Here is a 27,949-nt window from a genome sequence, read left to right as displayed (position 1 = left end):
GATGATGTAATTTTTCCTACTACAAGCATTAGAAAAGTGTTCTTTTCAGTGCTGCAAAAAGAAGAATATGTAAAGTGTAAAGTGTGCAACATTACAACTAAGATGAATCAAATCTGTCTACAAATGATTGTGCCTTATTAATTGATTTTTTTACTGTTAATGGATGACGCAAACCAAATGTGGTATGGAGGGTCAGGCCCATGCAAGGGAACAGGTTCAGAATCACGGCCTGGACCATGAAGCAGTGGGCAAGACCATGGGCCATGGAGCAGTGGTGGGCCTGGACTAGGAGGTAATGACAGAACTTGGCTGTGGAACAGTGGTGAACCTGGACCATGAGGCAATGGTAGAACTAGGCTGTGGAGCAGTGGCGGGCCTGGCACATGGAGCAAACGTGGGCCTGGGACATGGAGAAGAGGCGGGCCTGGACCATGGAGCCTTGGAGGACCTGGACTGTGGAGCAGAGAAAGACAACGAAGCAGAGGGGGACCTGGGCCATGGAGCAGTGACAGACTGTGGAACCATGGAGGACCTTGACCGTAAAGCAATGGCTGACTGTGGAGCGGTGGGGGACCTGGGCTTTGGAGCAATGACAGACTGTGAAGCACTGGAGGACCTGGGCCATGGAACAGAAGTAGAACCAGCAGAGCAGAGAGCCAGGGTGGAGCTGGTGACCACCCCAGTGGAGCAGAAGACCATGGCTGAGCATAAACAGCCTCCTTGACAGTAATGTGACAAGCAGAGAGTCCAAAGGTGGCCTCCATGGCCGGGGCAGACAGTTCACAGGCAGCCTCTTTGGCCATTACAGGCAAGACAAGGGGCTCAAAGGCATGGTGGCCATCTTGGTAGGGAATTCAGGCATGGCGGCCATCTTGCAAGGAGGCTCTTGAGTGGCCGCCATAACGTGAGCAGGCTTTGACGTAGCAGACGTGAGGTTAGCAGGCCCTGGCTTAGCAGACATGATGTTAGCAGGCTCTGGAGTAGCAGACATGATGTTAGCAGGCTCTGGAGTAGCAGATATGACATAAGCAGGCTTTGGCTTAGCAGACATGGCGTTAGCAGGCTTTGGTGTAGCACACATGGCCTTAGCAGGCCCTGGAGTAGCAGACATGACGTGAGCAGGCCCTGGAGTGGCAGACATGATGTGAGCAGGCTTTGGCGTTGCAGATATGACGTTAGCAGGCTTTGGCGTAGCAGACATGGCGTTGGCAGCCTGTGCCTTGGCAGACATGACATGAGCAGGCCCTGGAGTAAAAGACATGACGTGAGCAGCCTGTGGCTTGGCAGACATGACATGACATGAGCAGGCCCTGGTGTAGCATACATGATGTTAGCAGGCTTTGTCGTAGCAGACATGATGCTAGTAGGCTTTGGCTTAGCACACATGGCATTAGCAGGCTGTGGCTTGGCAGACATGACGTTAGCAGGCCCTGGAGTAGCAGACATGACGTGAGTAGGCTGTGGCTTGGCAGACATGACGTGAGCAGGCCCTGGAGTAGCAGACATGATGTGAGCAGCCTGTGGCTTGGCAGACATGACATGACATGAGCAGGCCCTGGTGTTGCATACATGATGTTAGCAGGCTTTGTCGTAGCAGACATTATGCTAGCAGGGTTTGGCTTGACTGGTGGGATGTGAGCAGGCTACGTAGACTCTGACGTGACGTGAAAAATTCCAGACATGATGTGCAGATACTCTGATGTGGCAGATACTGGGGAATAGCAGGGTTCCTCATCCGCAACTCCCACAGTAAAAGCAGAGCCACTCATCCTCAAAGCAAAGTCAATGTATTGTTCAAGAGTCCAGTGAGTGTTCTGACATGGAATTAAACGTGGAATTTCTCCAGTTAATCCATACTGAAAAATGTATTTGAGGGCAATGTCATTAAAGTCCACCTGGTAGCATAGTTCACAAAATTCCTCAACATAATCCTCTATACTGCTGGGTTCATGGTTGGTTGAGTATTCTGTAATGAGTCCACTGGAGGCGAGTTGAAAAGAACCCAAGTGCAGCTTTATTTAAATCCAAAAAGTGACCAAACAATAAACAAAGACTAGACTTGATTGATTTGACTTGACTTGAAATAAGACTTGACTTGGCATGGCATGGCATGGCATAAACAGTATTGGCGTAAACAAAAGCAAGACCTCACCAACAGAGGTTACAGGGATAATACTTGACGAGAGACAATGGCAACATGACGGCTGTAAATACCAAACAAAGAGAATCACATGACACAAACCAACCAATGGGAAACAAGGTACATGACTAAAGCAACCAATCAGAACATGACACACACACTAGGCAGGAATGCATAAGGCTTGTTCAACTTCATGTGGCAATGCAAAGATCGGCTGCCTCCTGACAAAAACAATGCATTCTGGTTAGAACATTTGTCCAACTTTGATCGGCGATGCAGCTGCCTTACGATCACATGTGCCATCAAAGTACAGCGTGAGCAAAACGAGACCAACCGTCTAGGTAAGGTGCTGCAGTTGCTCAAAATCGGCTGCAAGAGCTTTGATGACGACATTCTTTTTTGTTAACTTTTTATTGAATTTTATTCTGTGGAACAGTAGTACAAAACAAAAAGCAGCTGTGTAAATTTAGAACCCACCCCAGCCCATCTCACCCCCTGGTAGACTTAAAAAAATAAAATAAATAATAAAATAAAATAAATAAATAAATAATAATAATAAAAATATATGATTTAATATTAATAGATAAATAACAATAAAATAATTTTAACAAAGATTTTAGAAAAGAAGACACAAGCTGAATGCCATGAATTAACAGTTTTCACGTTAGATCCATGTATACAAGAAGTAGAGAGTTCCATCGAGATAATGTCCAACAAATGCACAGTCCAGGATCGTCTGTCCATTGTGTGAGGAGGATTCCAATGGTTGACCAACAATTTTTTTGCTGCTGTGAGAGCAGCTAATAGTAAAGATCTTTGTTGGACGGACAAGGTGAAGTCCCAAAAGTCATTCATGAAAAAATGGGGCGGAGTCAAACATATCTCAGTACCCAACAAATATGATCGGTCCAGTGAGTGCTGAGTCCAAAAAGGTAAGGGAGAGGGGCACTCCCAAAAAAAATGCAAAAACATGCCTATATGACAGATTCATATAAAAACGTTTCATTGGAGTCAAGTAAACCCTATGCAGCAATTTCCAATGAATCATTTGGTGATTAGGGTTTTTAGAAGACAATTTAAACATACCCCATACCTGATCGGAAAATAAAACATGCACATCCTCATTAAGATCCTTGCCCCAAACAGTTTTGATAGATAAAGGTTTGTATGAATGCTCAAGAAGAAAGAGATAGATGACTGAAGCAGAGGAGGGAGATTCCTCAGAAGGAAGGATTAGTTTGCGCAAAGCATGAACAGGCAGTTGAGAGTTCCAAGGCACCCCATATACCCATATATTTACATTTAGTCCTTTGGCAGACGCTTTTATCCAAAGCGACTTACAATTGGGGAATACAAAAAGCGATTCATCTTGAAGAGGCAATCAGACAGAGGAAGTGCTCATAACACCAAGTCTCAGTCATTGTTAAAATAAGTACAAGCTAGTAAGGGAGGGAGAGAAGGACAGAGGGAAAGATTAAGGTTTTTTTTTTGAGTTTAGGATGAAGTCAAGTACTGCCGAAAGAGATGAGGTTTCAGTTGTTGCTTGAAGATAGACAGGGATCCAGTATTCCGGATAGGGGTGGGAAGATTATTCCACCAGCCAGGAATGGTGAACGAGAATGTTCTGGAGAGTGATTTTGAGCCTCTCTGTGATGGTACCACAAGGCGTCGCTCACTAGCAGATCTCAGACTTCTGGGGGGGATGTAGGTTCGTAATAGTGAGTGGAAGTAGGAGGGTGCTGAGCCTGTGGTAGTTCTGTATGCAAGCATCAGTGTCTTGAACTTGATGCAAGCTGCCACTGGTAGCCAATGCAAGGAGATGAAGAGAGGTGTAACATGCGCTCTTTTGGGCTCGTTGAAGATCAGTCGTGCCGCTGCATTCTGAATCATTTGTAGAGGTTTGATTGTGTTTGATGGCAGACCAGCCAGAAGAGCATTGCAGTAGTCCAGCCTAGAAACGACAAGGGCCTGGACAAGAAGTTGTGCAGCATGCTTTGTCAGAAAGGGCCTGATCTTTCTGATGTTGTGTAGTGCAAACCTGCAGGATCGAGCAGTCTTTGCAATGTGCTCTTTGAAGGTCAGCTGGTCATCAAAGATTACACCAAGATTTCTGACCGAAGTTGATGGGGTAATCATTGATGAGCCTAACTGAATCGTGAAGTCATGCTGTAGAGTCGGAGTGGCAGGGAAGACAAGAAGCTCCATCTTTGCCAGGTTGAGCTGTAGGTGATGTTCTTTCATCCATGCCGAGATGTCCGCCAGGCAGCCTGAGATCCATGCAGCTACCGTTGGGTCATCTGGTTTAGCCTGTATATGATCCCACTAAGTCAGATAATGAGGAACAACCAAATTGCCTATCACAGCTATGCTGATGATACCCAGATTTACCTAGCCTTATCTCCAAATGACTACAGCCCCATTGACTCCCTCTGCCAATGCATTGATGAAATTAACAGTTGGATGTGCCAGAACTTCCTTCAGTTAAACAAGGAGAAAACTGAAGTCATTGCATTTGGAAACAAAGATGAAGTTCTCAAGATGAATGCATACCTTGACTCTAGAGGTCAAACAACTAAATATCAAGTCAGAAATCTTGGGGTGATTCTGGAGACAGACCTTAGTTTCAGTCATGTCAAAGCAGTAACTAAATCAGCATACTATCATCTCAAAAACATTGCAAGAATTAGATGTTTTGTTTCCCGTCAAGACTTGGAGAAACTTGTTCATGCCTTTATCACCAGCAGGGTGGATTACTGTAATGGTCTCCTCACCGGCCTTCCCAAGAAGACCATTAGACAACTGCAGCTCATCCAGAATGCTGCTGCCAGGATTCTGACTAGAACCAGAAAATCTGAGCATATCACACCAGTCCTCAGGTCCTTACACTGGCTTCCAGTTACATTTAGGACTGATTTTAAAGTACTTTTACTTGTTTATAAGTCACTCAATGGCCCAGGACCTAAATATATTGCTGATATGCTCACTGAATATAAACTGAACAGACCACTCAGATCATTAGGATCGAGTCAGTTAGAAATACCAAGGGTTCACACAAAACAAGGGGAGTCTGCTTTTAGCTATTATGCGGCCCGCAGTTGGAACCAGCTTCCAGAAGAGATCAGATGTGCTAAAACATTAGCCACATTTAAATCAAGACTCAAAACTCATCTGTTTAACTGTGCATTTGAATGAGCACTGTGCTATATGTCCGAACTGAATGCAATGAATTTTATGTATAATCATTTTCTTTAAATTTATTTTAAATCAATTTCTATATCATTTTAAAATTCCTTGTTTTTATTATCTTTGTTCCCATGTTTTTATTGATTTTTAATGTCTATTTCACTTTCTTTTATGTAAAGCACTTTGAATTACCACTGTGTATGAAATGTGCTATATCAATAAACTTGCCTTGCCTTGCCTTGGTTGAAAAGAGAGATAGAGCTGTGTGTCATCGGCGTAGTGATAGGAGAAGCCATGTGCATGTATGATGGAACCCAGCAATGTAGTGTATGTGGAGTAGAGGAGGGGTCCAAGAACCGATCCATGAGGAACTCCAGTGAGCAGTTGATGAGGTTTGCATACCTCCCCTTCCCAGGCCACCCTGAAAGATCTACCGGTGAGATAGGATTCAAAACAGCGGAATCCCAGTAAATAAATTTAAATAAGTCGTGATAACTACAAAACAACTTTCGTTATGTCGAGATCACGAGAAAATTAAGTCGTGATAATGACAAAATAACTTTCGTTATGTCGTGATTACGAGAAAATTAAGTCTTGATCACGAGAAAACAAGACAGAAAAATTATAATAATGCATGGCCGCTTAGAACTTCCGTAGAAATGAGCCTTGAGTAACCGAAAAATGTATCATATCTAACGTGAGGGGGCCTAAATCCGACCAAAAAGTAGTATACAATTCGATTGGAATGCCATCTATACCTGGGGATTTCAACTTGTTCATAAATCAAATTGCTGGCTCCAGCTCCTGAAGAGAGATTGGTTCAGCCAGGTATTGCGAATCTGAATCTGACAGCCTAGGTAAATCAAGGTTGGACAGAAAAGATGCAAAAGAGTCAGGGTCACCATCAGCAGAAGAAGTATAGAGGTTAGAGTAAAAATAGTGAAAGGCGATATTAATGTCTTTTGGGTCTGTCATAATGAGCCCAGATTGGGCTTTCACAGCTGAAATATTAGTATTTGAAATATTACTTTTCATTGTTGTGTAAACTTAGGGCTAAAAGGTGGCTTGGTCTACTCCCTTGAAAATAGTAATTCTGTCTGGATCTTTGAATCAATAATTCTGCCCTGGATCTCAGTAATGAATTGAGTTTGGACCTAACCGCCTGATTTTACTGAGTGGATTGTCTGAGAAACAACGCTGATTATCTCTAGTCATATTCTGGAGCAGTTCAGCTATCGTTTTGTGTCGGTTTTTCTGAAGGAAAGAAGCATATGAAACTGAGTTATTCCTTATAAATCCTTTAACTTCATTCCAAAGTGTTCAAGGATCATCCACTGAACCTTGGTTAATTTCAATAAACTTAGCAAATTTATTTCTGAATTCACTGCAAACGTTTTCATCCTGTAACAATTTAGAGTTAAATAATAATAATAATAAAAGATAATCTGCACAAATTTCCATCATGATCCAACAGAGATAAGGAACAGATATCAGCATCACGAACAGCTGAAGATAAAGAAGTAGAAAAGAAAATATAGTCAATTCGCGAATAGGATTTATGAGTAGCAGAAAAGAAAGTGAAAGACTTAGCAGAATGGTTTAATGAAATTGATGTGACATACGGCCATAAGTATGGTGACCATTTAGCCCATTAATATTACAACTCAGAATATTAAGGTCAGTCATAGGTATCAGACAGAATTACTGCATAATAAGACAAAATACAAGTTTGAAAATAAAACCAGTTGAGTCTACCATTAAACCACCCCCCACCCTCCTCGTTACCATTAAGAAAAGCATAAACACATTCCCATGAACTATGGCAGATCAAACCAAGAACAAACCTTGATCTGCCAGCCCTTAATATGGTCCGTGGTATCAACAAAAACATGCACATTACTGTAGCACCAACATTTGGCCCCATAGTCACATATTGACTAGGTAGTATTTCTATTTTTTTTTTTTAAAGAGAGAAGAGAGATAAAGAATACAACTAAAACAAATAAAATATCACAATCAGTAAGCGATACTGTATGCACAATGAACTATGAATTAAGAAGTGAACATTAAAGTGAACAGTGAAAGACAGTCACCTAACCATTTAGAGCATCTCTTCTCCGATTAGACAGCAAATGTCCAGCTGAAGTTCACTGAGAGTTGGTGGATGAAAGGGATCTTAGAAAAACTCTTGATTCCTCTGGGGAATATAACATTTTAGGTTCACCTTGATTGAGAATGACCTTCAGCGTTGCAGGATAATGGAGAAAATTCTGGATGCCAGCGTCTCTCATCTCCTTCTTAATAGGCGCAAATGCACTTCTTCTTTTTGCGGTGACCAGAGAAAAATCTTGAAAGAAAGACAGCGTTGCTTCGTCGGAAGTTTTCACCGGGGCATGAAGTCTGGCAGCCCGCAGAATGAGCTCCCTGTCCGTGTACCGCAGCAGTTGATGATGAAAACCCATGGTTTAGCGCGATCTGAGGAGAGCCTTATGTACACGCGATGCGCTCGCTCCACTTCAATCTCTTTGCCCGCCAGAGACGGGAGCCACGTCGGTAGCGATCTTTTCAAAAATCCCATAGGGCCGTCCTTTTCGGAACCTTCAGGCATTCTGACCAGATGCAGATTGCTGCACCTATTGCGATCCTGCAAGTCCACAACCTGTTGCTCGAGCGCGGCTACTCGCCTATCGTGATCTGCAACAACTTTCTTTTGTTCTCTCATTTCCCCTGTAAGATGATCCAGTTTAGAGCATAGTGACAGAACAACTGACATGTGAGAAGCGAACTCGTTCCGCATCGCCGTCTTCTCGGTTCTTAGAATGTCCTCAAAGTGTGTAACAGTGTTCGTCATCTTGTCCATCATACCACTCGCGGTCGGTGGCTTGGATTTCTTCTTAATCGGAGAAGCCGATGGAGACAACTCCTGCTGTTTACGACTGCATGCCATCGGGTAAAGCGCCACCAATGAATAAAACTTAAAACAAAAAAATCTCTACACGAGTGCGACTAGGTTCATGAGCACATCATGTGACTCCTGACATTCTTTATTCTCATTGGTTAGATTCTGTGATGACAAGCACGACGTCTGTTTTGTGTTCTAACAATTAAATTCCAATAATGCTCATAAATCTGTGTTTTTATAACAGTAAAGCTTTTTTAGTGTAGTCACGTGTAATATTGAGTCACGTTTATCAAAAAACACTGATACAAGCATATATCCCCCCACTTTATTGGTATTTAAATAGTATGCAGTATGTTTATGTCGAACTTTATTCATGAACAGATGTCGCTGTATTGTTATATAAAAAGTGTTTAGACTGTTGCTCAGGAAAAAGTTTCTGAAACGTCTGTGTATTTGACAAATATTGTATTTAATTCACTTCCTCTGTGAGTATGCAAACAGCGCGAGCGTCACTACCGGGAACATAAAGTGTCCGACTTGACGTCTCCACTTTTCATTTTGCCCCGGCTGCAAGCGGCTACTCTCGCCAGCCTGTGGCAGGCTAGTGTAGTTCATCTCGAACAAGCCTATTAGGATCAAGGGAATCACATAACTATGACAAAATAAGAGACATGAAAACAATGAAAATGAAACAAAACCCCAAAACAGACATGACACGCCTACATTTTGCCCTGAATCTATAGAACCTAAACAAAAGCAAAGACTTGAGTAAATATTTTGGCCATAAAAGAAAGAATTCAGAAGTTAAGACAAAAGATATTTCCCATTTAAAATTCAGTGGTTTGTATCCTATAAGTGCTGACTTGAAGCCAATTTTATGTTTAAAAAATGTAATACAATGTGATTCTTATAACTGTTTTATGATGAGTAAAACCCCATTTAAACAGGTATAGATTTCTCAAAGGAAATGAGATAAATTTGTATTTGACAAATTCACATTGTGGTTTCAATCCTGTCCATATCTGCAAACTCAGTTTTTTTTTCCACGCAGTTTCTGTACAAATTCCAGAGCAAATTACCTACCTCCTCTGAGAAATCTAATCCCATCTGTCTGTGATTGCTGATATTATATTTTCACACCTCTTTTCCTCACGTGTTTTTGCTTACATGAATTATCATAAATGATTATTTTCAACCTCTATTCTATTCTGCTGAATTCACCCTTCATTGTCTAAAGTCACTTACTTCTTTTCTTGCTTTTGTTTGTTAGTTAGTTTGTTTGTTTTGCCTTTATTGTACAATAATTTGTTGTTAGGACTTTGTAAGGGGCCAGGATTGGGGCATTTTACCCCTATATAAATATCTCACTACAACAACTAAATTAGCATTTTTTTTTTTCAATATAATAAAACATAGACTGATGCATTATTATGGGGCTCAGTTCAAGGCAACCATGCCTAGTGTGAGTACACCCTAAAAGTAAATCTACATTTTAAATAAGGGGAGGGGCATCTTCCCCTACTATACATGTAATTTTAGGCCAGGCTTAAAATGTAGCACTCAATTTTAAAAATCTGCTTAGCCACCAAGGGATCTTTGACCTGAAAAAGGTGTGAAGATATGAGAGAGCTTCAAAGAACATCTAGAGTGCTTTTTCGCTTTGCTTAAACCTCAAACAGTGACTGCTACTAATGAAACAGTTCTTATTACTTATAATATACTATTATGATGAGCAATGAAAAGATGATAAACAAACTGAGTAGAATAAAGTATTCAACACTCCCATAATTTTAGAATACCGGGTGATGCCCACTTGGCCATGTCACATCACGTCACTTCACTTCACTTCACTTCACTTGTATTTGTTCATAAATATAACACACTATTTTCTGTAGTAGTTACAATAATTGTTTTTCAGTTACTGACTATAATTACACATAGTAATATTGCATTGATAGAAAAAACAATAACGGTTTTGCACCACTGTTTTCTTCTGTTGTCAGATGCTCGAACCCAAGCAGGATGAGCCATGTGACCTCAGGGGCCGGAGAATGACCTCTGAGGATGACCATTCCCTGGGCAACCTTTCCGATGCATCAGCCACAACTGCGAGTAGCCCTCAGTCCAGGAGTCTCACCCTGCTGGAGGATCTATGCACCCCTCTGGAGGAGAACAGCCACCTGGTTCCACCAACACCTCCGCCCTCCACTGAGGGAGAAGATGGGAAGAGCACGGAGAGCAGCATGAACGAGTTATGGAGGGAGGATGAAGGCAAAGAGAAGGAGAAGGGGAATACTGAGCCAATGACCGAGGAGAAAGAAGAGCAGGAGTTTTTGCACGCACACGCAAGAGACTGTGAAGATGAGAAACAGCTACTTCTTGATGAGGACAATGCTTCAGAGGCAGTGGACACAAATGCTCCACCTTCATCCTCTTCCTTATCATTTGTGATCCCCGAGCTGCGATTAGATCGGTCCTTCAGTGCAGACGCCCTCTCCACCCCTGGCACAGATGAAGAGTATGACGAAGATGAAGATGATGAGGAGGAAGACAGTGATGATAACTACCTGGAACGCAGTGACAGTAAACGGAGGAGCATGGTAGAGGCCGCTTCCTACGAAAAGCACTCAGGTGGACTCAGTGTGCAGAATTCCCTGCGCAGACGCACACACAGTGAGGGCAGTCTTCTCCAGGACCCTCGCACAACCTGCTTCACATCTGACAATGCCATCAACTGCATGGAAGTGGCAGGAACACACAAGGGCGGCTGGACACTTCCATCACCCAAAACCCTGAAGAAAGAACTGACTAAGAATGGAGGGTCCATGCACCAGCTGTGTATGCTCTTCTCCGGAAGAAAAGTAAGTCCTTCTTGTTCTTACTCTTTTCTTACAATTTTCAGATGTAGTATAAAATAGGCAATACATTCTACTAGACTTACAATAAAAGAGGGAAGATAATTTGGGTCTGGGCTTTTTTAACTTAGTAAAATGAAACAAAGAGCAGAAGTAAAAGCAAAGCAAATAGGGGCCTACCTTTTAAGGCGGCAAGTCATGCACAGGTACAGTAAGCATCACTCACTGTTTTCACAAAATCACATGCACACCAAAAGACAGAAACAAAAATGTATCATTAGCACTCACAACAGTGCCCTACCCTGCTTGCCACATGTACCATCTGGCAGGTAAAAATCGAAAGTTGGATTTTTACCATTATATATCATAAACTGTGCAGAACAAGGTAAGAGCTTTGATCCAATCATATCACATTAATTCGTCTTGAGCAATAGTAGTACTGACACTTGCCTTTGTGAACACAGAATGTGTCAATGTTCCTGCATATAAGAATAGATTAATAGATTAAAATAGATTTAAAAAAAAATTGAATAGATAAAAAAAGAAAAAAACCTAGCAACAGGTGATTAGTTGTAAGACAAATGTAAATGCTTTAAAATATACAGGCAGACAGATAGATAGATAGATAGATAGATAGATAGATAGATAGATAGATAGATAGATATTCTGTTAGACAGTAATAACTTTGTAAGCACAGAATAATAATTATAAGCATTATGTACTTACTATGTATTTACTTGTCAGTTATATGCACCTTGTCTAATATAATTAATACAATTAAATTAGTAATTTCAAATTCTATTGATATTTTATTGCTCATTATTATGTATATAAATATCCTAGATAATTGCTCATATGGCTCAGAATGCACATAGGGCTGCACTCTCAGTCTTGTCCACTAAGTGGCGTTCTGACAATTTATTTTGGTCTCTAACCAGACTGAGACAGTATTTGATGTTGTCTAGACAACAGTTTTAAGACCACACATTTATAAACATGCCTGTGAATGCATGCTGGAATTACTTTTTTGTTTGTTTGTTTATTTGTTGGAATGCTGGATTTGTGTGTGTGTGTGTGTGTGTGTGCATGTGTGTAAGCAAGAGTACGTTATTTTACGTATATTACGTACCTTCCATATTAGCACCACCATATCTGACAGTATTAATCTTTTATTAAACTCCTACTCACCCTTGTGTTGTTCTAATGTCACTTGACCTTCTCAGTTTTTGGACCACGAAAAGAGATTTAAAAAAAAAATGTCCCACTTGTGCCTGTCCATATAATGGCAGTGTATGGCGATCCACATCAAGTGTTACAGAGTGACCCCATGCGATGTGCTGTATATTCCATGTGTTGGGGGGGGGGGGGGTATACGATAGGGTTTGATGAGAAAACAACTGGAATTTAGTATATTATTTAATGAATATCCTGCCGTTGGCCTCTTTGCATGTCTGCTTGTTCACTGCAACTCACCCAGAAAAAGCACACAAGTTGTGAAAAAACAAGGCATGGAATACAATCCATGTGACTTCTTCTCTGAGGTAAATATATCTGTTGTGCTTGTCACAACAGCAAGTCATCGCATTCATCAGTCAACTGTCATTTTGACTGACAAAGTCAACCAAAGTCCACAAATTCTTTGGTTTTCCAGCATTTTTGTGTATTTGAACCCTTTCCAACAATGACTATATGATTTTGAGATCCATCTTTTCACGCTGAGGACAACTGAGGGACTCATATGCAAGAATTTGTTGGACCTGAAGGATTTTTCTGAAGAACAGCAGGCAGTTTAACGGTTCAGGACAAACAAGGGACTCATGAACAACTATCACTAAACAAAAAAAAACAGCTTTGGATCGTTCAGGTAACAACACAGTATTAAGAATCAAGTGTATGTAAACTTTTGAACGGGGTCATTTTTATAAATTAAACTATTATTTTCTCTTGTGGACTACATGTAAACATCTTTTATGTGAAATCTTATTCAGGTCAGTACTAAATAAACAATAACATGCATTTTGTATGATCCCTCTTACTTTGGTAAAATAACATTTTGCAGATTCTGAAAGGTGTATGCAAAGTTTTGACTTCAAGTCTATCTATCTATCTATCTATCTATCTATCTATCTATCTATCTATCTATCTATCTATCTATCTATCTATCTATCTATCTATCTATCTATCTATCTATCTATCTATCTATCTATCTATCTATCTATCTATCATCTATCTATCTAGCTATCTATCTATCTATCTATTTAAAGAAGATCCTGTAGCAGCTTTATTGTTGTCCCAGACAATGATCCAAAAAAGAGAGCAACAGGCAAAAAACACTGGCAAAAGGTAATCCACAAACATAGAATCTGCAAACACAAAGTAATGGGTGCAGTACTGTAGCAACAAAACACTCAGTGAGCATAGTATATATCAGGGGGAGCTAATAGGTAAATGACAAACAGCTGAAGGTAATAAAACAATCATCAGTGCAAGGGGTGATGGGATCTGAAGTCCAAAACAAATAAAGACCCAGACGAGTGCCCTCTGGTGGCTGTCATAGGCACACCAGCAAATGTCTGTGACATAACCCCTTCTTTAAAGAGTGGATTCCAGAAGCTCCACCAAGTGTCAAAAAAAGTCCAGGAGGGAGGTGGAATGGAGGTGGAGCTGGCAGGGCAGGAAGCCAAGTCAGGGCCAGCAGGGCAGGAGGCCAGTGTGGGGCTGAAGACCACCACAGCAGAGCAGACGGAGCCGAAAATCCCCATAGCGGAGCAGACGACCACCACAGTAAAGCCGACAGGACCAAAGATCCACACGGTGGAGCTGACAGAGCTGAAGACCACTTCATTGGAGCTGACAAGGCAGATGACCCCGCTGGCAGACCAGGTAGGACTGCAATCAAGAGCATAGAGAGGTTAGTAACAGCCTTTATGGTCATAACAGTACAGGCAGACATTTCAGCAACAGAGGAACTGGAGTAGGCTCAGGAGTAGACTCCTGGACTGGAACGAGATCAACTTGAGTGGGCTCAGGAGCGGATTCATGGACTAGAACGGGCTCTTGAGTGGACTTGTAGACAGGAGCAAACTCTGGAATGCACTCATAAACTTGAGTGGACTCCTGGACTAGAACGGACTCAGGAGCAAACTCATAGACCAGAACTGACTCTGGAGCAGACTTGTAAACTGGAACAAGCTCTGGAGTAAACTCATAGACTTGAGTGTAGGGATGGGTATCGTTAAGGTTTTAACGGTATTACTACTCTTACCAATACTGCTTATCGATCCGGTACTTTAACGGTATTCTTATCTGTGCTTTTTGTTTTATATACACTCACCTAAAGCATTATTAGGAACACCTGTTCAATTTCTCATTAATGTAATTATCTAATCAACCAATCACATGGCAGTTGCTGCAATGCATTTAGGGGTGTGGTCCTGGTCAAGACAATCTCCTGAACTGAATGTCAGAATGGGAAATAATTTTGAGCGTGTCATGGTTGTTGGTGCCAGACGGGCCGGTCTGAGTATTTCACAATCTGCTCAGTTACTGGGATTTTCACGCACAACCATTTCTAGGGTTTACAAAGAATGGTGTGAAAAGGGAAAAACATCCAGTATGCGGCAGTCCTGTGGGCGAAAATGCCTTGTTGATGCTAGAGGTCAGAGGAGAATGGGCCGACTGATTCAAGCTGATAGAAGAGCAACTTTGACTGAAATAACCACTCGTTACAACCGAGGTATGCAGCAAAGCATTTGTGAAGCCACAACACGCACAACCTTGAGGCGGATGGGCTACAACAGCAGAAGACCCCACCGGGTACCACTCATCTCCACTACAAATAGGAAAAAGAGGCTACAATTTGCACGAGCTCACCAAAATTGGACGGTTGAAGACTGGAAAAATGTTGCCTGGTCTGATGAGTCTCGATTTCTGTTGAGACATTCAGATGGTAGAGTCAGAATTTGGCGTAAACAGAATGAGAACATGGATCCATCATGCCTTGTTACCACTGTGCAGGCTGGTGGTGGTGGTGTAATGGTGTGGGGGATGTTTTCTTGGCACACTTTAGGCCCCTTAGTGCCAATTGGGCATCGTTTAAATGCCACGGCCTACCTGAGCATTGTTTCTGACCATGTCCATCCCTTTATGACCACCATGTACCCATCCTCTGATGGCTACTTCCAGCAGGATAATGCACCATGTCACAAAGCTCGAATCATTTCAAATTGGTTTCTTGAACATGACAATGAGTTCACTGTACTAAAATGGCCCCCACAGTCACCAGATCGCAACCCAATAGAGCATCTTTGGGATGTGGTGGAACAGGAGCTTCGTGCCCTGGATGTGCATCCCACAAATCTCCATCAACTGCAAGATGCTATCCTATCAATATGGGCCAACATTTCTAAAGAATGCTTTCAGCACCTTGTTGAATCAATGCCACGTAGAATTAAGGCAGTTCTGAAGGCGAAAGGGGGTCAAACACAGTATTAGTATGGTGTTCCAAATAATCCTTTAGGTGAGTGTATATATATATATATATATATATATATGACAGATTAGAATCTGAATTAACATTGCTTTATATTCTGAAATGTAAAATACATTTTTAATTAAATTAATATAAAACATCAATTTGTAAATGCACCAGTGTGCAGGCATTTTTAGTGTTTTATATACATAAGCTAAGATACAGTAAGAACATGAACAAAGAAACAAAGTAAAACAAACTGACCAATACAATAAAACAAATATACAAATGAAATGAAATAAATAGTGCTTTCATTTTTCCATGAAGGTCTACTAATATTATATTAAGTAATAGCTAAAAAAAGAAATCTAAAAGTAATCAAATGTAAATGAACACTGCATAGTTTTCACTGTATGTATTGATAGATTAATGCTTATTAAAGCTATAACGTTATTCAGATTAAGAGCTGTGGGTGATTTTCTCTTTGCATTTTGTTCTTTGATTAAGATTGATGACTCAAGCATCAGCCTGTCACTTTAAGATAATATACTGACACACATCGGATTTTCTCCCAACTGTTCTTGTCCACTTAAGACAAACTGTGTTTAAGTGAATACTCTCGTAGCCGGGCATTTTGACACATTTTATGTGTATTTGATCGTTTGGATGCGCCCGAAGCTCATAGTGTACTTTGCTTGTCCGTTTTGCAGCACGCGCACGCACACACATTTCAGCGTGGGGAACAGCGTCTCTTGTGCAGATTGTACTTTCAACGTTTTATTACAAAACATGTCCCGCAATTTAGCAACAGAAAAGACGGCATTTTACAACAATCACCGATTGAGCTGATTCTGACGTTAAGTTTTGGTTAGGGAGGAATGAATGTGTGCTGCTGTGAAGGGAAAGAAGTTGTGCTAGAAGAAACGCGGCTATAATCCTTAGAAGCCAAAATCGAAATAAAAAAAATAAACTTACCTTAATATAACAGCCACAGGCCTAAAGTGTAAGCAGATGTTTGAATAGTTAGTTCTCTATCATAATTAAACAGGGCTTTCATGTTGCACGTGCTGAAGCTCCTCCACGTGAGCGCGATCTCGCTTTTGAATTGCAAACAGTAAAAATGCATCATCGACAAATGTTTGAATATTATTGCACATAAAAACAGCTGGCGAGATAATGTATATATAGCAACAATAAATGTATGTGTGTTTTCTTAATTTCTCCAGTATCGACAGCAGAACCGATAATGTCAGAGCTTATCGATACTCCGGTCTTTCATAATTTAGCCCCGAGACCGATTTAATACCTGGTTTCGGTACCCATCCCTACTTGAGTGGCCTCAGGAGCATAGTCATAGACTGGAGCAGGCTCAGGAGTGAACTCATAGACTTGGGCTGACTCTGGAGTGAACTCATAGACTTGAGCTGGCTCTTGAGTGGACTCTGAGGGCTCCTGGAGTGGAGAAGACTCTTGAGTGGACTCGGAGGGCTCCTGGACTGGAGCAGGCTCTGGAGTGGACTCTGAGGGCTCCCGGACTGGAGCGGGCTTTGGAGCGGACGCTGAAGGCTCCCAGATTGGAGCGGGCTCTGAAGTGGATTCTGAAGGTTCTATGGACTGGAGTGGGCTCTGGAGTGTATTCTGAAGGTTCCCTGGACTGGAGTGGGCTCTGGAGTGGACGCTGAAGGCTCCCGGACTAGAGTGTGCTCTGGAGTGGATTCTGAAGACTCCGGGACTGAAGCGGGCTCTGGAGTGGACTCAGGGCTCCTGGACTGGATCAGGCTCTGGAGTGGACTCTGAAGGCTCCTGGGCTGGAGTGGGCTCTGGGGTAGGATCTGAGGATTCTTGGGCTGGTACGGGTTCTGGATTGGATTCTGAGGGCTCCTGGACTGGAGCGGGTTCTTGTGTGGTCTCAGAAGCGGCCCATGCATGCAGACGGCCTTCTTGATTATGGCAACAGCAGTGAAATCGGGTGGCTGTGTAGCGATCTCTGAGACCACCGGAGTCGGGTCCTCCAGGACCACTGGACTCGGGACCACCGGAGCGTATTTTGCTGCCTTCCTCCTTCTTGACCTTTGTTTACGAGTCAGAAGAGTGAAGCCTCGCTATCCTCTGGAGGTGTGATCTTTCTAAAATAAACTGATCAAAAGTGATCAAAAGCACATTTATTATTTATTAAAGGTCCCCTGAAGTGCTTTGAAACACGCAGCGAAGACAGGGTGGGACATATCGAGCAGCCCCGCCCCTTTTTTAAAATAGCCAATAGCATTTTGTTTATATCTGCTTGGGCCAGAGCCGTACTTGAGCTCGGTAAAGCCGCATTTGACAGCCTTAGTCTAATTTGACAACCATAGCCATAATCATGCTGAGGTTGTGTAGTTTTAAAAGTGTTTAATATACGCCGACTCGCGCACATGATTCGCTCCGTGCGATCGTATCTCTGGACCAGAGCCAAAGTCCGGACTGCGCGCTGCCGCGGTTCGCGTGACACAACATGAAACCATACCTCATTTGCCCCAATCGAAAGCATATTTACACTGTCTGAATCGTTCCCTATCACCTACATTGTGCACTGCGTGTCATTCACAGTACAGGAAATACTACACTGTGAACAACTGACTGATCTCAGCCTTGGCTTCAGCATCTATTTATATTGTAGGGGGTGGGCACTACGGATTCTAGAGAGCATTTGATAGGTCAAAAGATTTGATGAGAAGCTGAAGTACGATGTGACGTCAAAAAAATAGTTGTGTAGTGATGAACTGCAAGCTTTGAATGCTTATATCTTCGAAATGCGAATATTGTCACTGTTTTGGAGCACACTGCCTTATAGATAACCTTAAGACTAACATATTGATTTAATTTTGATTTGAATTTCCATTTGAAATAAATGCTGTTGTTTTGAACTTTCTATTCATTAATGATTTCTGGAAGAAAACATATTCAAAGCACATTAAGCAGCACAACTGTTTTTAGCATTTGTAACAATATAATGACAAAATCCAATGTGACATCATGTTATCATGTGGCACTGTAGTCCGGAGTAATGATGCTGAAAATTCAGCTTTGTATCTCTGGAATAAATTACATTTTAAAATATATTTAAATGAAAAATCGGTTATTTTAAATTATAATGATATTTTACACATTACTGTTTTTGCTGTACTTTTGATCAAATAAATTAAACCTTGGTGAGTACAAGAGACTTCTTTTAAAAACAAACAAAAAAAAATCTTACCAACCCAATACTTCTGAGTAGTAGTAAATATCATTATATACAGTAGCCGCATTTGATGCAGGATGCAGTTACTGTATGTTTTCTCTTTTCCACAAAGTGGATTTTTTTAAAGATAATTGAATTGGTTAGTAGAGTGATGGGGCTTTGCCTGCTCTTTCCTAGTTGCTGTAATTCTTTTATCATGTCAAATCCTCGGGCTTGTGTAGGCAACCCAGAGATCCAGTGTTTACACCAGGGACCAGCTGATGAGTCTCTGACAGTGTGTTATGGCCGGAACCTAGAAGTACACAAGGAGTTGAGGTGAAAATATTTGCCATTAAGGACCAGAGGAGAACAGGAACTACAGACCATATCTTCCATCTTTTGTCATGGAGAATGTGAGATCGCTACTGAAAAAGATGGGAGAGTACTGTAACATCACTTACTAAAAGTAATTGGATGTTTTGTGAGGGTTGTGTTGTGTGTTTCACTGAGGCAGGGCTGGGTGGAACTGTACTAAACTATATTGTGGGCTTATCTGGATTTCGATGTGTATGTGTGGAATATATAAGTAAATAACAGATTTTCCAACTCTGAACATATTACTGTGAAAGTGCTTGTGTGCAGCCCTGACATCATCAATCTTGCCGCCTGCATTAGTTTTCAGATGACTCAGCTATTGTGGGTTGTATTAACAGAAGATAGGAGTGTGGTGGACTGTTTTGTAGCATGATTTGAGCTGAATGACCTCCAGTTTAACATCACAAAAACTAAATAGTGGGGATTTCAGGAGGAAGACCTTCCTGAACTCACTCACTCATCAGAATATGGAGGTGGACATTGTTGAGGAGTATTTGTACATGGGCATCCTCACTAATATTAAACTGGGGTGGATTAAAAATCAAGATGCTTTATGCTCTGAAAACAGTGTAACAGTTGTGTTATTTTCTTTTGGTGTTAAAAATATACTGTGAGGATTTACTAAAAATCGTGGTGAAAAATTACAGATGAAAAGGCATGGAAACAGTCATTTTTGCAACTGACCTTATTGCATATTTATTTGTAAGAGTTTCCCTTTCAGACACAGCATTTATGGGAGGAGAGTATTTAAATCATGAAGCAATCATGAAGACTATGTTCAGTTATGTTGGAATTAATTTAATTATTATATTAATCAACTGGGTTTCCATTGAGATGAAGATTGGAGCATTTTCTTTTGCTGAGGATGGATACGTAAAGATCTGTCTTGGCTGCTTTACTTAAGAAGTAGTTAAGCATGTAGCATGCTAATGTGTGCTATTTACTGCTAACAGTTTCTTAGCTAGCTAGTATTACATAAATATGATGTGTCAAAAATATATGTAAAATGAAATGTTAAATTCTGCCAGGGAACCATATAATTCACATAATATGGTCACTTCAAAATAATTTAATTTGATGATTTTTACCAAATTATGTGTGTTACGAAAATTATTCATGTTGATTTGATGTACATGATTAAATCATATAAATCCAACAAATCTTTCAGTGTATGGTCTTTAAAATAAATAGACTAAATATACTTTCTTGTCTTTAGGAAAATTAATGTTTTGATTGATATTACAACAAAATTTAAGGTTTGAACTAAACGATAATTATAATTTGAGAAAACCTTATACATATTAGCATAACCTTAAACATATCCTTATAATTTTTAGGAATGTTTTAGCTTTTGAGAGAAGCTTATTGTTTGTGTTTATATTTATAATAACATAATAAATCATGAAACTAGATTAGGTCCCATAAACCGTGTGTATGGGTTGACATTCTCTTTATTTAAGTGAAAGTGCAATAATTCTGATAAATTCTCCCAAATGATAACAATCATGATCAGTATCATGATTGAAATTTTAAGTAAAATAATTGCTATTTTCAGTTTAATCTTTATGCAGCATAACTAAAATGTGAGTTTAATTCTCATACTTTTAGTCAACTAAAATGTTACTTAAAGAGCAGGACAGATTGAATAAATATGATAAAAACAAAAGACATTTGGCACAGCACTAAGACTAAAGTTGTGGTCACATTTAATGAATTCCATTTATTTCAATAGGAATGACCTTTTTTTTTTTTTGTTTTTTGTTTTTTTTTTTAAGTATAGTTGTGTGTAGGAATAGTCACAACCACCTGTTTTTCTCATTAGACTGTCTGCAGACCAATGCATGTAGGCCACTATCGTTGTGGGCCAATCAAGTTTTTGGAACAGAGCTTGATATGGAGATTGAATGATAGTGTGAATTTACCTACAGAATGCCAGGGTATTTTTAGGGAGATTTCATGGAACATCAGTTTGGGTCTGCCATTCTCTCTGGAGAACGATTTGTAGCAAAGCACCCATAACCTTAATAATAGCTGGCATGCTTTAATGCTCACTAATTTTGCAAGAGAAAATTTACAGCACAAAGAAAAATATGTAATCCACTCTTAAGGAAGTCTGCCTGTTTATTTGAATGATATTTATGCGGGGCTTTTGTTGCAGGCTTGTCTATGGGACTTTGACACAAAGTCAGATTGTATTTAGCGATTATTTGCAGATTTTTTGTTGGTGGCCAACGTCAGCTGTGCACAGAACATACTTATCAAGCTGAACTGTTTTTTTTCTCAGATTTTACTGTTTAATTGAAAGTATTTAAAACTACATAAATTAACTAATCATATCTAGTATTATCTAACTACACATGTGGGTCAGGAAATAAGGTTGACTGCTTGAGAGCAAAATAAGATTTCAAATGAAAATCTTTCAATTAATTCTACTGTTTGGCCTTGACTTGAATGCAGCATTGTTTTGAAGTTCATTGTGACTGTACTTTTATCTGCCTGTTATATGTTTAATATTGTTGAAAGCTAGTGTAGGTTTAGTGATAGGGGTTGACTTAATTGCTCAAAGGTATCTAGTAATAATAATATATTATGCAACTAAAATGATAAAAAATTTAAATTCATACCCTCCAGCATGAAATGATTTCCATGGCCTTTGCATTAGTCTATCAAAACCCAAGATTTCTCATTGAAAGCAATGGGCTTACAGTTCTAGCCACGTTACAATAAAGACACTACAGGGCTCTTTTGACGTCTGTATAGCCACACACACAAAACACTTGGACAAACAGCTGTATTTTGTGCCTTGGGAATTAGAAAGGGTTGTAATATGTGATAGATGTGTCTGCATACCCAGCTGTTTTAAATGTGAGAACCAAATATCAGTTACACTCTCAGCAGGACACAGATGCCTGTAAAAGACAAATGGTGTTGAAACTGGCATCCTACACTGAACTAAAAATGGGTTAAATATAGTCAGTTGTGCAAAAATTAAAGTACACTTTAGCGCAATTTTTTGGTGACATTACAACTGCAACTTCAGTCATATCATACTGCGAGAGTGCAGAACCTGTGAGTGCAGAAATGTTTAAGAAATAACATTAATGTTATACTGACAACATACTGACATCATACTATATTTTTACTAATAAAATAATCAAAACAAATTTTTAGCTTAATAACATTTCACTTAATAATGTGACACTAAAACATTTCTGGTGGCTAACTGCAGTATAGGTCATAAGACCCCTCCTTCATGTAAGCGAACTAAAAAAATCTAATTTAAATACATTCAAATACAAACTTTCAAATACATTTTTCCCAAAGATAGTTTCCATCATTTAAGGTAGTTTTTATCCTGCTGATGAATGATCTAGTGTTCATTTTCTAATCAGTTTGCTTTTAGTTTGTTATATGATGTTATAAAAATGGGTTATGGTGTCAAGATTGTGTTCTTGTGATTGGGTCAGCAGGAGTTTTGAGTGCGGCTTTGATACCATGGCTCCACCTTACGATCACTACTGAGCAGGCTCCAAATGAATCATGACTGTGCAGACTCGGCTCTAAATGAATCACTACTGTACACACTCTGGCTACAAATGATGTCATTTTTGCAAGATGGCAGCTGCCGTACTGGGATGTTTTGGCTGTACTTTTCTATTGTGGAAGGAATTGGAGATGCATCATCCATTTTTTTATTATAGTTTATGGTAATAATACTTTGACTGAATTACACTACTGCACTTTAACTGCATTAGGTATATACTGTAGGATCAATATGATAAAGACACCCCAAATTACTTTCAATGCCATAAGAAGTACTGAATCAAGCTTTTATTTATTTCAGGTATCATTGAAGCAAATGTCTCATATTGCAAAGACATACCGGTTATATCTGGGTTTAATAGTATTAACAGCAAAATAGATATTATGTGTACTGGCATTGCTTTAGAATTGCAAATGCAGAGCAGTGAAATGCGCAACGTACCTAGTATGCAAAATCAGATCAGTCAACTTTGAGGTACCATTTCAATTAGGATGCTGTCTTAGAAGCTTGGTCGACCAGACATCCTTATTGTCAGAATTTTTAGACAACAATTTGAAAGAATCAGGTCAATGATTCAGTGACTACGTTTACATGCGACTATTTCCAATAATCAGACTTAATCGCATTATGATGTTTACATGTCATTACGTTTACATGCAATTTCCATTATTCTTATTATTCGCTAAGAATTGTGGTTCATTTTTTACTGCCATTGTTCACATACCCCACAGTACAGCACAAATGATGGACTTAGAAAGAGCAGGTGTGTTAAATGGCCACTGTTTCAATTTATTTAACTTACGTCCAGAGGCGGACAAAGTACACAACTCCATTACTTGAGTGAAAGTACAGATACTGCTGGTCAAATATTACTCCATTACAAGTGAAAGTTGTAAAGACAGATTTTTACTTAAGTAAAAGTACAGAAGTACTTGCTTTTAAAAGTACTTAAGTGCCAAAAGTAAATTTCCTTTTTTATGTTTTATTGTTGTATGCAATACCTATGAAGCAACTTACAATACAACTACTGAATACACTGACTTCTGTCAGCAGATAGACACAGGACACAGAGGTAAGTGCAATACAATCAACAGGTTTATTGAGTAGCAGCAGAGGGGAATGAGATCAGCAGAATGTCCAGGTAAGCAGGCGGGAATGGGAATGTCTCTGGGGGCTTATCTGAGTGTAAATGTCCTTTTTCCTTTACCAGGGGCCAGTCCCGGATGGCTTGGACCTTCCCCTGGTCCATTTAGATCTCAGCCGCACTGAGGATGCAGCCGAGGAACTGGACCGTGGGGGTGGTGGAACTCACACTTCTCGAGCTTCAGGTAGAGGTGGTGTTTCCGGAGTTGGCGTAGGACCTGCGTCACGTGATGGAAATGTTTGGCCAGGTTCCAGGAGTAGATCAGGATATCGTCTATGTTCACGATGACAAACCGGTGGAGGAACTCCCCGAACACCTCGTTCATAAACCCCTGGAAGACGGACGGGGATTTGGAATAGCCATACGGCATGTCCCGATATTCATAGTGGCCTGAGGGGGTAATGAACGCCGTCTCCCACTCGTCACCTTCCCGTATACGAACGAGGTTATAGGCGCTCCGCAGGTCCAGCTTCGAGAAGATGCGGGCCCCACGGAGTTCCCCGAGGGCGGGCCAGGACCAGGGGAAGAGGATAAGGTAGCTTGACAGTGTGATCATTGAGGGTCCGGTAGTCGATGCAGAGCCGCAAGCCTCCGTCTTTCTTGCCCACGAATAAGAGGCCGCCGGAGCGGTGGAAGGACGAATGAACTGTTGTTGGAGAGCCTCCTTGATGTAATCCTCCATCGCCTTGCACTCCAGGATGGACAGGGGGTATACACGACCCTTGGGGAGTATAGCTCCAGGCAGCAGGTCAATGGTACAATCCCATGGCCGGTGCGGTGGTAACTTCGTGGCTGCCTGTTTGCTGAACACATCCTGGAATGCCATGTAGTCAGATGGGATCGTCGGAACCTCATGAGGTTCGGGGCTTTCCACTAGGGTGGAATGAACTTGGAGGTTTTGGATGCAGGTTTTACTCCATCGGAGGATCTCGCTGGTATCCCATCTGACTTCGGGGGAATGTTGAGATAGCCAGGGGCGTCCCAGGATGATATCGACGGTGGGTCCCTCCAGTACCAGAAAGGAAATTCTCTCCTGATGAAGACAGCCTACTTGCAGAGTGATCGGCAGAAACCAGAACTTGATGTGCCCACGCCAGAGCGGTTTTCCCTGTATGGTCTCGATCTTCAGCTCGGCCTGTCTCTGGCGGGGTAAATTAAGTTGTTTTAGGAGGGCTTGTGAGATGAAATTGCCTGAGAATCCCGAGTCCATGAAGGCGGGTACTGAAATGAAATGACATGGGGTGAGCAGTTGTACCGTTAGCAGTGGTAGGGTAGAGATAGCAGGCTCCAATTGGAGGGTACTCACCGCTGGGCGTGGGGGATGAGAGGGGCACACCCGAATGGAGTGCCCCGGAACTCCGCAGTAGAGCACAGCCGTGGTGAGACATCGAGCACGCTCAGTGCGTGAGAGGCAATTAGTATCCATTTGCATAGGTTCTGGTACCAGAGGACAGGCAGCTGGTTAGTATGGAGAATGAGCAGTTATGTCCGGCTGACAGGCCGTGAGACATTGGGAGATCTTAACGGCCTTCTGCATAAAGCTCTCCAGACCGACTGTGTCATCATAGATCGCCATCTGGCCTCTGATCTGTGGATCCAAGCCCTGACGGTAAGCAGGGAGTAGCGCTGCCTCGTTCCAACCACACGAGGCTGCCAGAGTCCGGAAATGCAGGGTATAGTCACTGGCCGAAGAATCTCCCTGACGGAGGCGGATGAGTTGGTCGGCAGTTGAGAGCGAGCCGGTGGATAGGCCGAAGACCTCCTTGAAGTGGGAAGAGAAAGCATCAAAAGAGTTAATTATAGTGGTCTGTGAGTTCCAGATGGCTCGTGCCCAGAGCAATGCCCGTCCGGTTAGCAGGGAGATCAGGAAGGCAACTTTAGTCTGTTTGCTGGAAAATTTATGGGATTCCATCTCTATGTAGAGTGAAACTTGGAGCAACAAACCGTTACATTCAACCGCCTCACTCGAATAGTTAGCAGGGATGGCCCTGGGACTGGCAGAAGCAGATTCAAGAGATTCAAGATTTTTATTTGTCACATACACAATTATACAGAGTATAACCAGCAGTGAAATGTAGGTATTGAGGAAGAAATACAGCATGACATGAGGAAAGATAAGATTGCGATTGTTTGGTCTTGGGGCGAGTAGCCGTGTTCCAATTTTCACACTTTTCAGAATGGACAAAGAGAGTAGCCGTGGAAATTGGAACACGGCTACTCTCTTTGTCCATTCTAGTCTCCAAATCCATACATTTTCCTTTGCAAAGCCGTAAGCTTCTCCGTAATGGTATCCATATTGCGGTTAATAGTCTCAGTCTCAGTGCTGACCACTCTGCCCACTGCTTCAATCATGACGGGCAGCCTTGTGAGGCTTTTGACAGCTGTACCCGTTTCCTGAATTTTTCGATAACCCAGGGCAAAGCCTAATCCAATCAACAGAAGACCTGTTATCATGGTTCCGAATAGGTAGATATCTTCAATGTTCTCCACGGAAAGAGCCGCCAGACACACGACCCGCCACCTTTCCCGCGTCCATCGTGTAGCCAGCTGCGAACGTCCCGCTAGGGCAGTCAGGTTCCCCCGAACCTAAACTTCTCGTCGAGAGGATGGTGTCAATTGCGTTGAGAGACCAGTTGATCAAATCCATGATTTTTCAGTTTGGAGAGCAGTGCAGAGAGAGTCTCTCAAGTATTAGACAATAGACGAGACGAGACGAGACGAGAGAGCAAAGCAGGAAAGGGAAGGTAAGGGGAGGAGAAGGAGAGAAAAATGTGACCGCCTTCGTTGAGAGCCAGACTGAGGGTGTGTGACCGGAGAGAGAGCTGTTCGAAGAGCGCTGACCAGCTCTTTGAGGGCAGTGCTGCTTCAAGTCCAACACCTATTGTGTTTTATTAGGAGATGCACAACAGTTCTTCTGTGGCTTTATAGGTAATATTTTCACTTGCACAATTTAGCAAAATCACACAATATTGTGTCTAATATATACCACAATATTAACTTCTTATTATTGAATTGTTGTAAATAATTATCACATTTGCTACTGGTCAGTGTTCAAAAAATGCTGGGAAATCACTTCATGTAGCCCTACAAGAGTGATTACTGTTAAACTGTCTGACAAAAAGAAAGTCACGTTTTAGAGATGAAAAAATCACCCACTGACTTTCAAAGCTGCTACATAGTAACAGCTTTCTACTTCGAGGACCTTGATAGAAATGTAGTGGCGTGAAAAGAACAATATTTGTTTTTCAAATGTAGTAAAGTTAAAGTCATGCCTTTCCAGAAAAAAATAATACTGAAGTAAAGTTCAGATACTCAAAAAGTGGACTTAAGTACAATACTGAAGTAAATATACTTAGTTACTGTCCGCCTCTGCTTACGTCTAATGCAAAACACTTTTGTATGGTATTCCATGCTTTTTCATAAAGGTAGTTGTCACTGGCTATGTTCATGAACCAGTTTGAACAAATTGGATTAATGATTCTATGATTCACTTAAGACTTACCACCATCTATTGGTGGGTACAGTTTCATATATAATGATATAATTTAATTTTTTCCCCAACATTTCATATTTCTACGTTCAGAATGTTGTTTAAAGCATGAATCTCATCACATTATTTATGCAATTATAATTGCAGTGCAAATAGATAAAAATAAATAAATAAGATGGAGTTTGTTGCTACTGATTTAATTTAGTTTAGTTTATTTGTTTGTAACTTTGTTTTTAATTGGTAACAGCCCTATAGTGTTAAGGAGTGTAAGTAATTAGAAGATGTTCAACAGTATGTAACTTTATTTTTTATAGATAATTATGAGAGCGGTGCAGTTTCCAGGTGTAATGAACACTAGAGGCAATAAAACACCAAAAACCTTTTTTCCTGTTAACACAAATGACTGCAAGGGCAGATTATTGATTAATACATACTTATTTTCACATAGTTCAGTGAACAGTACTATGTTACGACCTAAATTTTTTTTTACCATAGTGCATGATTTGTAAACTAATGCAGTGATGTCAATGATGCTGTATGTCTTTGACTCACCAGCTCTCTGCTGTTTTTGTAACAATGCATTGGGCAGGCATTTTTCAGCAACATTGTACTTGTCTTGCTATTCAGTTGCATAATTGAGTATATT

At 41.0% G+C, this 27,949-nt stretch overlaps 1 protein-coding gene across 2 annotated transcripts in view; it reads left to right on the top strand.

The window, feature by feature from the left end:
* The window catches only part of LOC306869924 (regulator of G-protein signaling 3-like), a 100,292-nt gene that overhangs the window by 22,794 nt on the left and 49,549 nt on the right, over positions 1 to 27,949 (top strand). For both annotated transcript variants that reach the window (XM_079416876.1, XM_079416875.1), the window contains exon 2: positions 10,229 to 11,086. In XM_079416876.1, coding sequence (XP_079273002.1) covers positions 10,229 to 11,086 — 858 coding nt within the window. The remainder of the gene's footprint in view (positions 1 to 10,228; positions 11,087 to 27,949) is intronic.

Source organism: Barbus barbus (genome assembly GCF_936440315.1).
Source record: "Barbus barbus genome assembly, chromosome: 5".
Taxonomy (NCBI): Eukaryota; Metazoa; Chordata; class Actinopteri; order Cypriniformes; family Cyprinidae; genus Barbus; species Barbus barbus.
Note: the sequence above shows the minus strand (reverse complement) of the source record. Positions and strands in the feature narration are given on the sequence as shown.